Source organism: Gorilla gorilla, chromosome 7, assembly GCF_029281585.2.
Source record: "Gorilla gorilla gorilla isolate KB3781 chromosome 7, NHGRI_mGorGor1-v2.1_pri, whole genome shotgun sequence".
In the NCBI taxonomy this organism is placed as follows: Eukaryota; Metazoa; Chordata; class Mammalia; order Primates; family Hominidae; genus Gorilla; species Gorilla gorilla.
In genome coordinates, this window is record NC_073231.2 from 105,467,700 (window position 1) to 105,482,380 (window position 14,681).

General features: G+C 36.0%; 1 protein-coding gene across 14 annotated transcripts in view; it reads left to right on the forward strand.

Moving 5' to 3' along the window:
• The window catches only part of VPS13B (vacuolar protein sorting 13 homolog B), an 869,944-nt gene that overhangs the window by 631,765 nt on the left and 223,498 nt on the right, over positions 1–14,681 (forward strand). For all 14 annotated transcript variants that reach the window (XM_031013639.3, XM_055348088.2, XM_031013638.3 and 11 more), the window contains exon 34: positions 3,832–4,519. In XM_031013639.3, coding sequence (XP_030869499.3) covers positions 3,832–4,519 — 688 coding nt within the window. The remainder of the gene's footprint in view (positions 1–3,831; positions 4,520–14,681) is intronic.

The window sequence follows — 14,681 nt, forward strand, 5'->3', positions numbered from 1 at the left end:
TGAAAATAGCTTATAAAGCTTGAGTTCTTGATTGGAGTTTGCCATGGAACTCAACCTAAAGGATTTTTTAGTTATACTGTATTTAGATATTTAGTTTGTAATGCCTCAAAATATGCTTGATTTCACATTTGACTACTTAAGTACTTGATTTCATCACTTTTCACATGTTATGTGAGAATTCCTAGTTGGTAATAGATTTGGAGGTTTATTTGAAATTTTCATAATAAGGATAACTAAAATGAAACTTATTTTGATAACAATTATCTTTATCTTACTGAATTTTTAAATATGTTCATACATTTATTCAGTCAGCACACAATTATTAAGCTTTATTATGTGATAAGCACTATAGTATGTTCTAGGAAAACTAACATGATGTTTCCTCTTACCCAAAGCCTGCTAGCTGTCTGACCTTGGAACTATTGATCAATCTCTATAAAACTCAATTTTCTCAGCTGTAAAATGGAGATAATAGTACTCCTCCTCAAAGAATTATAATGTTAGCTTATGTAATGTACTAACAGTGTCTGGCAAATAATAAACATACTCAGTGGTATTTTATTTTTTCTTCAATTGCTCACAATCCCTGAGACAGAATATAGTGTGAAAATTGCTATAATATTAGTTTGTTATAAAAGCATAGCAGTGGGAAGGACTAGCACCACCTGGAAGGGTTGCTGAAGTCTTCACAAAGAAGGTGAATTTTTTAACTCACCCTTTTTAGAGTGCCTACTGTGTTTGTTCAATATGTTAATTAATTTTATGCTGCAGCAACCCTATGAGTTAGGTATTAATGTCCCAATGTGAGGACACAGACAGAAGAGATAGGATTCTTTGAAGTATGATCAGCCCACAAGGTAGAGTATGCAGATCAGGAAAGACACTATGAATGACTATGTCTGGGAAAGACCTTAAGGAGTACAGTATTGAGAATTCTCCATTTACATTTCTTTATATCGTAACATTCATGTAACTCTAGTCTGCTGGGCAATTTTTTCATTTAATGTTGTATCAAAGATAAACATATCAAACATTCGTGGATTCTCTTCAGTGTGCTAGGCACTGCCCTGCTCTTCAGTGATATATAGAAGCAGACTTGTATACTCCATTCCCTCTAACAGTTCTTCACCTGGTAAAAGAGACAAACACATAACAGCTGCCCATTGTTGGATATTTACTGTAAGGCAGGCGCTGTGCTGTTCATTCAGTCATTGCAGTAACTCTCTGAAGTAGGAGTTATTATCCTCATTTTACAAATGATATTATATAGCCTTAGATTTGTAATTTGTTCAGAGTCATACAATTAGAGAGTGTTGGACTTGATCCCACATCTGTGTGACTCCAAAGCCTATATGTTGTCTTAACGCTGTCTGATACTGTCACCACAAAACATTTTAGTAAAATATATCATATAATAGAAGTATAAGTGAACTACTAAGATCACCAAGAAGGAAAAGAGTGAGAGAACAGTTCTTGGACAAATGTCACTTATCTTGATGGATAACTAAATGTTCATCAGCTACAGCAAGCTCAGAGGGGCACTCCAAGAAAGGAAAGAGCACAGTATAGACTGCATAGTTTGAAAGAATATGGTGTCTTCAAAGGACAGAAACAAGTCCTTTTTGTTTCAAATAGCTAATGCTGGATTTCTCTAACAATGTGACTTTCTCAACAACTATAAAAACCAATTAACAAGAAATATTCTTAAAAGAATTTTAATGAGGATTACCTCACTTTCTTGACTTATTCTTACATAAGTTGTTATATATATATGTTATTGCATATATATATTATTTCTTATATATAAAAATATATGTTTTTTTTTTACCAATCAAATTAAGGAATTTTTAAAATAATAAGCAGCTTTGGGAGGCTGAGGCAGGAGGATTGCTTGAGGCCAGGAGTTTGAGACCAGGTTGGGCTACACTATGAGACCTCATTTCTACAAAAAATGTAAAAATAAGCCAGCCATGGTGGTGCATGCCTGTAATCCTAGCTCCTCAGAAGGCTGAAATGGGAGGCTTCCTTGAGCCACCACTGAGGGGTTGTAGGCTGCAGTGAGCTATGATCACACCACTGCACTCCAACCTGGGCAACAGAACAAGACTCTCTCTTTAAAAATAGTAATAATAATAATAATAATAATAAGCAATACCCAGTTACCCAGTACTTTGGGAGACATTTTTTATCGCTGATAGTAATGTAACTTAGTGCAGCCTTTTTGGATAGATGTTTGACGATATTCAGTAACTTTAAACTTTTTCGTACCATTTGCCTAATAATTCCACTTTTTAAAAATTTTTTTGTTTTTGTTTTTGAGATAGGGTCTCACTCTGTCACCCAGGCTGGAGTGCGGTGGCATGATCTCGGTTCACTGCAAACACCACCTCCCAGGCTCAAGCCATCAGCTTCCTAAGTAGCTGGGACCACAGGGGCACACCACCAGGCCTGGCTAATTCTTCATATTTTTTGTAGAGATAAGGTTTTGTCATGTTGCCCAGCCTGGTCTCGAACCCCTGGACTCAAGCAGTCTTCCCACCTCAGCCTCCCAAAGTGCTGGGATTACCAGTGTGAATCACTGCACCTGGCCTAATAATTTCACTTCTAGTAGCCTGTCTGTCCTGAGAAAATATTACTAGGTGTTTGTCAGCACTAATTGAAATCTTGAATATCCAGTTATATGGGAATGGTAGAACAAATTGTTCCTAACACTAAATGAAATGTTATGCAGCTTTTAAAAATTATATTTATGAAGAGTACATTAGCATGTCAAAATTTGAGTTATCAATTTGTCCCTATGGTATCATTACAACCATAAAGGGATACAAGTGAAGCAAACCTGTGCATAGGTAGGAAACAAAGACTGAAAGGAAGAGCCATGAAATATTACTATTGGTTATGTTTGGTGATAAGATGGGGTGGGGTAGTTTTTTTTACTCTTATGGATTTTTTATGGTTACCTTAATAATTCTGTTGAAAAAGCAAGTAAAATATCTAGGTGCAGAATAGCAAGTTGCAGACTGATGGTTAGGCAGTCTAAGAAAGAGGAACTGATGTTCTTGGAGCCAAATGATTATAACTCTTGCTGCCACCAAGTTGCTCTTTGTTCTATACGTGGGGAGTCATTGGTGGAAAATTTTGAGAACTAGTAGCCTTTATTGCACAAAGGAAAAATCTATGCTCAAGGGTTTTAATTACTTAATAACTGACTTGATTTTACTTTATCACTTATATTTGTCCTTGTTTTAAGTCCTATTGTAGTAGGAGAAAATAAACATCTTTTGAAATGGCATGCATTTATTTTAGTGTACTTTTCTTTGTCCTTCATAATTTAGGACTACTGATTTTTCCCTTTCTTACTGTCCAAAAACCTATAAATCAGTTTTATAAGAAAGGTAAGGAGTATAGCATAAACTACTTCTACGTAAAATGTAATTTCAACCACCAGTAATCATGATTTTGCAGACAGTTTATTATATTGCTTGGGAAATCACTATAAAAGTATGTATTAAAATAATTCTTTAAAGAGACATTTTAAAATATATATGCTATTCTGTATTAATGCAAAGAAAGAAGATCTGACATTCAAAAATATATTTTAATGATGGAAATGAACATTAGATGCTTTTTCTCAAGTATTTCCTTGGCATTTTTAGGTGATTTTAGGGGTCTGGTGTAGAAAATAGGCACCTATTCTATTTTTCTGATTACTGTTTTAAGTTATACTAGACTTGTTTTTAAAATTTTCTCTTTGACAACATGTTTATATAACATTGTTTATATGACACTTGGCATGTAACTAGTTTGAAATATTTTACTTTTTTCTTACAGATCTCTAAACAAGAACAGAAAAAAGTGGATATATTTGATGGAGGCATGGCTGAAACCTCATCTCGCTACAGTGGTGCTCAGGATAGTGGAATTGGCAGTGACAGTGTTAAAATCAGAATAGTGCAAATAGAGCAGCACAGTGGTGCCAGTCAGCATCGCATTGCCCGTCCCTCACGCCAGTCATCAATTGTAAAAAATCTAAATTTTATTCCCTTTGACATATTTATTACTGCAAGTAGAATCTCACTAATGACCTATTCCTGTATGGCCTTATCCAAATCGAAATCACAAGAACAGAAGAATAATGAAAAAACAGACAAGAGTTCATTAAATCTCCCAGAAGTTGATTCAGATGTTGCTAAGCCCAACCAGGCATGTATTTCCACGGTGACAGCAGAAGATCTCTTAAGGAGCAGCATTTCTTTTCCTTCAGGGAAAAAAATAGGGGTCCTCTCTCTTGAAAGTCTTCATGCATCCACAAGGTCATCTGCTAGACAAGCACTTGGTATAACTATTGTTCGGCAGCCTGGTCGAAGAGGAACTGGTGACTTACAGCTAGAGCCTTTTCTATACTTTATTGTGTCCCAACCTTCCTTGCTTCTGAGTTGTCACCACAGAAAGCAGCGAGTGGAAGTATCCATTTTTGATGCTGTGCTTAAAGGGGTGGCCTCTGATTACAAATGTATAGGTAAGAACCTTCAAACTTACTGGAGTGCTAATAATTACTATCTAATAAGTTGTATTCCCATAGTTTCCAGATTGATTAAACAGAAACAGCTGGCAGACAAAAGTCTTTTCTCTACAGAATATGGAAAGTTCATGTTCCACAGCTGAATCCTGTTTAAGTAAATGTTTGAAATGTATTGAGGTTTAGCTTAGTATTCTTACTATGCCTCTGAATATTCATTTTTTTTCCAGGAACTGAATGAATCAGGAACTCTTTCTTGACTATAGAGATGCTTAACAATTTCCAGTGTTTGGAAAGCATAGCTCGTTTTCATATTAATGGCCCATAGGTATGCTTTCCATGTTAATGCTTCTATTCAGATTAAAAAAGAAAAGCCTTAGAAGATGAAGTTTGTTTTTGGTATTCTTTTGATGTAATCATCTTGATGCAATAGCATCGTATTAAATGTAATTGAGAAGGTTTATTAATAAAGATTATTTAAAGATTTTTGTACATCTACAGAAAATATATTGATGTTGGCTAATTCGCTCTTGCTGGCCAACCCATCCCTTCCTTATTCTAATTATAATAATTATATGAAACTTCCAAAGCTTTTTGCCTGTTGAGACTAGGAAAGTGAGCAGGGTTCAGATTTAAGACATACAAGTTATTAAGTAACAAGGGCCAGTGGAGTCAAGCAAGGTGACAGTATACCCTTTCCCTGAGTTAATGTAGATTTGGAGATTTGGCCAAAAAAAACTGGAGAGGGTAGCTGGGTCACCTAAGATTCAGTATTCAAAGAGGGCTGTAGCAAGCTCAGGAATAGTTCAGGCATTTTATTGCTTTCAGCTGGTCCCATCCAGTAGGTGGAAGCCAGCAGTGAGGCATTTAGACAATGTATCTAATCTGGAGTTCAGGTTTGTTCATTCTTGCCATTAAGAAGGACCATTTTGCACAGCAGGATCCTGAAAGGTAGATGGCAGGTGTGGGAATCAGGATTCAGCCTGAGGAAATAGGATCAAAGGAGCTCTAGGCCAGGGTTTAGTGCAAGTCCCCTGCTTTAAGAAAGGGGTAACTAGCCAGTTGCTGAGGAGTAACCTAGGGTTACCCCCAGGCTGCTTGCTGGCCCTCTCTCCTGTGCAGCTCATAATGGGTCAAAAGAGCTGATTGTTAGACTCAGGAACTTTGCAAGACAGTTGTTAAACTACTAGTAGCTTAAATTGGCCATGGTGAAAGTATTTATGCCACAGATGCTTGCAAACTCAATCATATCAACTCTCCTACACCAAGAGCCATTTGTTAAACCCTTACCAGCAACAACTGCTCTCTTTCTCAAATATATTCTCATTTACTGGGTGCCTGTGATATAACAGGTACTTCAGGGGCAATGAAAATGTGGGAGATGCTGGTATAGTGGAACATGTTATGTGATTCAAGAACTCATGCCTATATACCTGATACCTGCTTGCAAGTCTGCTTGGCGTTAGCCAAAACTTAAGTGCAGGATTAGGAGATGAATTCTTAATTCTCAGCCCTTCATTAAGTTCACTCAGCTACAGTCGCTCTATAGGTGGGTGGCCCGTACTAAAAATCATTGGGAGAGGCAGAGGAAAGTAGGAGGGGGAAAGGGGCCGAGAGGAACAGCTATGACCTCTTCCTAAATTTGTAGATATGCAGAGATCACAGAAGCCTCATTTTGCTTACTTCAAGCCCAACCTAAGGATACTCTGTATATAACCTCAACCTTTGAAACTGTTAAACTGAGGCAAGCCAGGGTCCACAGTAATAGAAAAGAACTGCCAATGATGGACTTGTTTCCACTTTCTGAAATTGTAACAGCAGATTGGCTTCAGTCTGTTTTATTGATATACTCCCAAATCATGTGTTTATACATTTTCATCTAAGTCTGTATTCAGCAAAGTTATAAGAGCTCATACCAAAGATAGGCATTTGAATTATAATCAATTTCTAGGTTAAAATAATAGAGCACTTGTTTAAAGGGGGGAAAAATCCTTGTATGTAAACTGACGTGGAACCCAATTTTGGTACATGAAGCTAGAGTGGTGGTCATGGGCCAGATTTAATATAGGGGTGGGGGGTAAATGTAGGAGGAAAAAGGCTCACATACCTTCTAAGGAGCATTTTCTGCATAATATTCTCATGGATGCCTTTCCCTACACAGAATGCATCTACTTGAACATTTATATTATCTCAGTAGTATGACTCTTGGTTAGTAATAAGCAAAAGTTATCAATATGCATGATAATACTTCTTAAAAATGAACTTAGTGATCTAGGGAAATTTTTTTCAGAAGACCCAAAAGGAGGCAAGTAATTAAAATACAATGGCTAAAAATAAAATTCAACTAGCATTTATTGAGTGATCACCCTGTGCCAGGCATTGTCCTAACTGCTTTAATGCATTATCTCGTTTCATGCTAATGACAACTCTATGGGAAATGTACTGTCTTAGAGATTAGGAAACTAAGGTTTAGAGAAGTTAAGTAACTTCCCCAAGGTCACAGACCTAGCAATAAACAGAGCTACAATTCAAAGCTAAGAAGTGTTGGACTCCTGAGTCTAGACTCTCAACCTCTATGGGTCCCCTGAAAAGAAGGATCTGAATTGGAGGTTCTCTCAGTCAGCCTCTATTGTCCCACTTCAGACCATGCAAAAGATTCCTGTCTAAGTTTTAACTGGTGAATTTGTATGTTAACTGTGTCTGTGATGTGATTACACAGTACTCAGGTATGGAAAACCTGGGTTCAAATTCTGTCACTTACATGTATACCTATATCATTATGCACTTATGGAAATGAAAAGAGATAATTCATGAATAATTCTAAAGTACTTAGCATTGAGCCAGCAGGCCTAGGCCCTCATAAATGTGTGCTGCTACTATTTTAGCTGTCAGTACCATATAGTGAAAAGAATACTTAACTAGGAGGCAGAAAACCTGGGATTTTTATTCATGGCCCTGCCATCAATTAGTAAAGTGATCTTAGGCAGTTTACTTCTTTGACTTTCTGTTTTCTTATCTGTAAAATGTGATGATTATAATAGATATCAACAAAGTCCATTCCAGTTCTGAAGTTTCATCATTCTGTAATTTGGAATTCTGTAATTCGGCTTTGGCTTCATGGAGTTGACACCTGTAAGGCTCTACAGTATCAGGTAGAAATTTATTTTGATTTGTTTTGAAGATGCAGATTTCCTTTGATATTCTAGTGGAGCACTAATTAGTTTATTCAGAGTTTTAAATATATAAGTTTTATTAAATGTTAATGAAATTATTTTTCAAAAACTGATCTGGAAATGTGTTTTATATTTGTCCACTTGAATGAATTGTCTAAGTCCCATTACCAATTTGGCTATCCAGAAACACTTTATGTAGTACTTTCTTTCCTGAAAAAAGCACTGTTCCATAACCAGTGTTTTCTGGAAGCCCTGAGATAGTAACCTTATGGATAAGAAAAAAGAGAAAAATATAAATGGCTATAATGCTAACATTCATGGGGAGGGAAGCAGAGAGAGCAGTAAGTTGGGGGTGGCTAGCTCCATTTCTGCATTCTAAAGTGAAGGAGTCATTGCAGTGTCTTTAAATTGGAGGGACTAAAAGAGATATTACCATGAAGCTAATGTTCTAAGAAAGGTCCAGGAAAAGTTAAAGTCATCATAAGTTAAAAGTGAAAGAAGTAACATGTCATGTGTTTCCACAGTGTTCATACTTTTTCTCTGGATATTAAGATTCTTTTTGGGTGGGCACTGTGTCTCACATTTGTAATCTCAGCACTTTGGGAGGCCAAAGTGGGTGGATCACTTGAGCTAAGGAGTCCAAGACTAGCCTAGACAACATAGTGAGACCCCATCTCTACAAAAAATTACAAAAAATTGTAATTGCCACCAGTTGCAGTGGCATGCACCTGTAGTCTGAGCTATTGAGAAGGCTGAGGTGGGAGGATCACCTGAGCCTGGGAAGTCAAGGCTGCAGTAAACCGAGATTGCATCACTTTACTGCAGCCTGGATGACAGAGTGAGACCCTGTCTCAAACACAAAATAATTTATTCTTTTCTATAAGGTAACTCCAATGGCAACTGGCCAATAGCAATTTTTGCACATATGTATGATTGTATGATTTGGTTTGGATGTTTATCCCCTCCAAATCTCATCTTGAAATGTGACTCTCAGTGTTGAAGGTAAGGCCTACTGGGAAGTGTTTAGATTGTAGGGGCAGATTCCTCATGAATGGTTTAGTACCATCCTTTTAGTGATAAGTGAGTTCTTGCTCTGGGTTCATGAAAGATGTGGTTGTTTAAAGAATGTGGCGCCTCCCCACTACCTTGCTCCGTCTCTCCCCATGTGATGCGCTGGCTTTCCCCTTTGCTTTCTGCCGTGATCATAGCTTCCTGAGACCTCACTAGAAGCCAAGCAGATGTTAGTGCAGTGTACCGCCTGCAGAGCCATAATCCAAATATATCTTTTTTCTTTGTAAATTACTGTCTCAGGTATTCCTTTATATAATGCAAAAATAGCCTAACATAACACGCATCTCAATAATTGCCCCATTGTCACATTTCAAAAATACCTGTGAGGTTGTTATAGAGATATTGGCTTTCTGGGTTGTTTTGTTTTGAGAGGACAATAACATTTGATTATTAAAAAAAAATCCTAGCACAATGTGGCTTGTCATTGTTTATTGTTTTCTATACAAGTCATAAACCATTATTATATGTGCTCATGTTCCTTTATATATAAATCATATGGAAAAAAAGGATTTTGTTTTACTCTTTAAAAAGTTTTCATGGCTGGGCGTGGTTGGCTCACTTCTGTAATTCCAGCACATTGGGAGGCCGAGGTGGGCAGATCATCTGAGGTCAGGAGTTCGAGACCAGCCTGGCCAACATGGTTAAACCCCGTCTCTACAAAAATACAAAAATTAGCTGGGCATGATGGTGGGTGCCTGTAATCCCAGGTACTCAGGAGGCTGAGGCGGAAGAATCACTTAAAAAGGAAGAATCACTTGAACCTGGGAGGCAGAGGTTGCAGTGAGCCAAGATCACACCATTGCACTCCAGCCTGGGCGAGAGAGCGAGACTGTAAAAAAAAAAAAAAAGGTTTAATAATTTTCAGAAAAGGTAAAATCATAGTTCTTATGTAACTATAAAAAGAATATATGTCAAAGGTTTTATTTAACTAATAATTTATTTATCTCATTAATTTGTAAGAATATCACAAAAAAATTCAGGCACAGGGGACCTACACAGATAACGCTGGTCAACTCAAGAGATTTTTATTCTAAAATTCATAAGGGTCTTAAAAATTGTCACTCGATCATGGGCATTATTCATTATTAAAGCATGGCTCTGGGTGATTCTAGAAAGATGGAAATACTTTTGACATTAAATTATGAAGATTTGGTTTAATTTGACATATTCAGGCAACTATAATGAAGAGCCCAAAAGTGAATATTGAAAATCCTTTGAGTGTTGTAGGAATACAGTGTAATATACCAAGGTGACTACTTTAATCAGTCTGGCTTTTAAAATTACATCTTCCCTCCTGTCTTATACAATCAGCTTGACTTATTACTTCAGAAGAACATCTTATTCCTATTGTGCTTTCATTTATACAGCAGACATATTTTGGGAATATTCATTCATTCGCTGAATGTGAGCACCTGCTGTTTATCAGACATGGGCAAGACTCTGAAAAACCAGTAATAAGACTCAGTTTCTGCCTTCAGGCACCTTGCTTCATGTGATAACCATACTTATTATGATTAATTATGAAGGTTTAGCAGAATAAAGATCTTCATGCCATGGAGGGTTGTGAAACACTTACATTAATTAAATAAAGCCTATGACCTTTATTTAAGTTCCAGAGAAGCAATTTAGAAAAGCTAGTGTCAGTTGTATGTGATGGCTTAAGAAAAACTGTTTAGATACATCTTTAAAGTTATTGATTTTTTATTAGTTATATATTCAGCTTTAGCTGTGATTCAGAATATTTTTAAATATTTTAATTTATGAATTTGCCTTTTGGCTATATTTCTTTGTAATATATTTTAGTGGTTGCTCTGGGGTTTCCAGTATGCATGTCTAATCATTCACACTCTATTTAGAGGTAATATTTCATCACTTAAAGGAAGATGGGAGAGCTTTACAACTACATAGGTTCCTTTACTGTCTTCCATTTATAATTGTCATAAATATTACATCTATATATTCAAAACCCTACCAGATAAGATTTTGATCTTTGTTTCAGTAATCTTACATATTTTAAAGAACTGAAGAGGGGGAAAGTGGTCTTTTGTATTCCCAGCCATTTACCATGTTCAGTGCTATTCCTTTATCCCCAGAGCTCCAGGTTTCCCTCTGGTACATTTTTCTTCAGCATTAGGAACTTCCTTTTGCATTTCTTTTAGAGCAGAGCTGCTAGCAATAAATACTGTTTTCCTTCATCTGCGAGTACCTTTTTTTTTTTCTCTCATTCCTAAAGGATATTTTTGCTGGATGTAAAATTCTGGGTTGACATGTCTTCTAGCACTTTAGAGATAGTATTTCATGTTCTTCTGTCCCCTGTGGTTTCTGATGAGGAATCCATGTTCATTCCAATTACTGTTTCCATATTTGTAATGTGTTGTTTTTCTCTAGCTGTTTTCAAGACACCTGCTTATCTTTAGTTTTCTGTAGGTTGATTATTGTGTGTCTGGACTTGGTTTCTTTGATTCTATCCTGTGTGGGGTTCTCTGATCTTCTTGACTGTAAATTTATGGGTATATTGTTTTGGTTTTGTTTATCAAATTGGAGAACTTTTGGCCCTTTTTTCTTCAAATAGTCTTTCTGCACCAATCTCTTTCTCTTCTCCTTTTGGAATTCAAGTGTTAAGCTTTTTAATATTGTCATATAAATCTCTAAGACTCTCATTTTTTTCCCCCACTCTTCAGATTGGATAATTTCTATTAAATTTTTCACTTCTAAAATTTCCATTTGGTTCTTTTTTGTAGTTCTTATTTATCTGTTAAGAACTTACATTTCAATTCATTTCAGGTGTGTTTACCTTTACTTCATGAAATACAGTTGTAACAGCTGCTTAAAGTCTTAAATGCCTGTGTCACTGCCACCACTGTAACAGTCCCCTCTACACACACAGACACACACACACACACACACACACACACACACACATTGGATATTGGGTCCACCCTCAGGGCAAAGCCAGGAGAGAGAGAAAAAATAAGAAAAGAAAAGCAACAAGATTTCCCCTACACTCTTGAAACCACAGGGGCCTTAATTTCCAGACAATATTCCTGTTGGAGCTTTGGATGTGTCCTTACCTTCACTGTGCACCACAATATAGGGCTCACTCTCGAGTTAAACTTATAAAAGAAGACACAAAACAACATGAACTGGGAAATTCATCACAACATCGGTTATAGCCACAAGTTGGACTTTCCTCTCCAATCTGCATTGGTCTGATTTACTTTTCAGAATTTTCAGGTATTTATTTGCTTTTTGTGTCTTTTACGAGGTTTTTAATTGTAAGCAGCATGAGAGTTAGGCTGCAGTGAGGTTATTCCAGTCTGGGCTGGCACCAGAAATCCTGCCATTTAAAAATAATAATAATGTTTTCTAGTCCATTAGCCAGGACTTGGTTTTCTGGGAAACTTAATAGGGGATTTCCTCTAAAAGTGATACTTTTATATCTTTACATCTTGAGCACAGATCAGCTACATATAGCCTAATCAGTAATTACTGCTCCCAAGGAGTTGTCAGCATTAACTTGATTCTTCCCGTGTCACCAATAAGCACACACTCAGAGGGCAGCAATGGTGTTCTCTCTCTGCATTCCTCAGGGCATTCCTTTCATATACTATCAAATCAAGTTAGCAGGGGAAAATGCTGTGAGATTCATTGCCCTTCTTGTCAACCTGCCTTCCCCAGCGCATGTGACTGATATATACAATTTTAAAATATATATGTATAGTTAAATATATGTGTATACTCTGTAGTAATGTCCCTTATCCACAGGGAACATGTTCCAAGATCCCCATTGGGGCCTCAAATTGTGGATAGTACTGACCCTTATATGTACTGTTTTTTCCTACACATACATACCTATGATAAAGTTTGATTTATACATTTGGCACAATGAGAGATTGACAACAATAATAAATAACAAAATAATACAATTACAACAATACACTCTAATAAAAGTTATGTGAATGTGGTCTCTCTTTCTCTCTCAAAATATATTTTCAGACCATAGGTAATTGCAGGTAACTGAAACCACAGATAAGGGCAGGGGATTACTGTATAAAATTGGCCCTCAGTATTCATGGGTTCCACATCTGTGGATTCAACCAACCATAGATCAAAAGTATTCCAAACAAAATTGCATCTTTACAGGACATGTACAGACTTTTTTTCTTATTATCCTCTAAACAATACAGCATAACAACTATTTACATAGCACTTATATTGTATTAGGTATTATAAGTATTCTAGAGATGATTTAAAGTATACAGTAGGATATAAATAGGCTATAATGCAAATACCAGGTCATTTTATATCAGGGACTGGGATATCTGTGGAATGTGGTATCCACAGGAGGTCTTGGAACCAGTCCCCTGTGAACAACAAGGGATGACTTTAAACATATATATTTAAAAACCTATTTGAGATACTTCCCAGGATAAATAAGTGGAATCTATACCTACATCTAAATCTGTTTTACAAAGCTAAAGCAAAATTAAAATTATGATAATTACTTATAATTTTGAAAGTCCTATTAATAGAGTATAATTCATATTCTGCATAATTTACTAGTCCTAAATTTGCTGACTGTATCTTTAAGCTATACATAGCAATATGCTTTTCATCCTTAATTTAAAAACATTGTTTAAAAACTAAATTATCAACTTGAATTTTTTATGAATATTAATATTAATAATCTACTTCAAATGATTTTCCAAGTAGATAGTAAGTCTTTGAGTTAACTTCTTTTTAGAAATATTAGACTAATGTGGCAATAGGCTCTTCCATACCCTTCCCACCTGGAGCAACCTCTAACAGAAATGAGATCTTCTGCCAGCACCTTTATACATAGCAGCTGTATTATTGGCAGTTCTCATTTAAATAAAGATGTATGTAGTTGTTTTTAACATAATCGTATTAGTTGTGTTTATAAATATTTAAAAATTGGTATTTGTTTTGTTTAAGGTAATGGAGTCCAGATTTGAAATTGCCTCATGTCTTGACTATGCAGCCCAAGGCAGCCTCAAAAAGTCATTTTTCTTCTTGTTTGTTTGGGGCTTTTTTGTTTGTTCTTGAAGAAATGGCTGTGCCATCTGGTCAAATGTGAAGGCATTGAACGGTTCTGAGGGAATTTAACTAACTCCTTAGTGCAATATCTTGTTACCCATTAATGTGTGCTAGGACCTAACAAAGAAACCAACTGAAAACAGTTACTTCTGCCATCTTGCAACTTATTTACCTGATTGTATCTTTTCAAACATCAACTAGACTAAAATACAGAAGTTAAAGTTTATTTGAATGTATCATACTGAAAAAGTAGGTCATAGCACACTTCTGTGTAGGATACTGTAATGTTTAAGATAGGTTATCTAATATGGGACAATTTCTGCATTTTGAAGTTTTATAAATGCCAAAGGTCTAATGAAGAGTCAAACTTGAAATATGGAGTCCTATGAGAGCTCAGGATTAGACCTCTCGGTAGTAAGTTTTAATCCTGATTCTACTCCTTACAGCTGTGTGACCTTAGGCAAGTTATTTAACCTGTTTATGCCTCAGTTTCCTTGTCTATGATATAAGAATAATGCTGGTAGCAGCCTCCTAGTGTTGCTATTAGGATTAAACAATGTTTGCGAAGTTCTTAGCTAAGTGTATGGCACAAGGCTCAATGACTATTAATAAATATTGTTGCTTTTGTCATCATTGTTAATATCTTTAAGTGTTTTTTTAAAGTAGTGGTTGTAAATGGTAAAATAATGCATATCATTTCAATGTAATTCTAGCTATTGTGGTTTGAAATTTTTCAGTTACAGTAATTGAGGGGTTTTTTTTATCCTTTCATGAATAGGACTGTAGAAATATGCCAAAGACATTTGAGTAAACGAACAGTTGAAAAATCATAAAATGGCTTCTTACACCTCATAAATCAT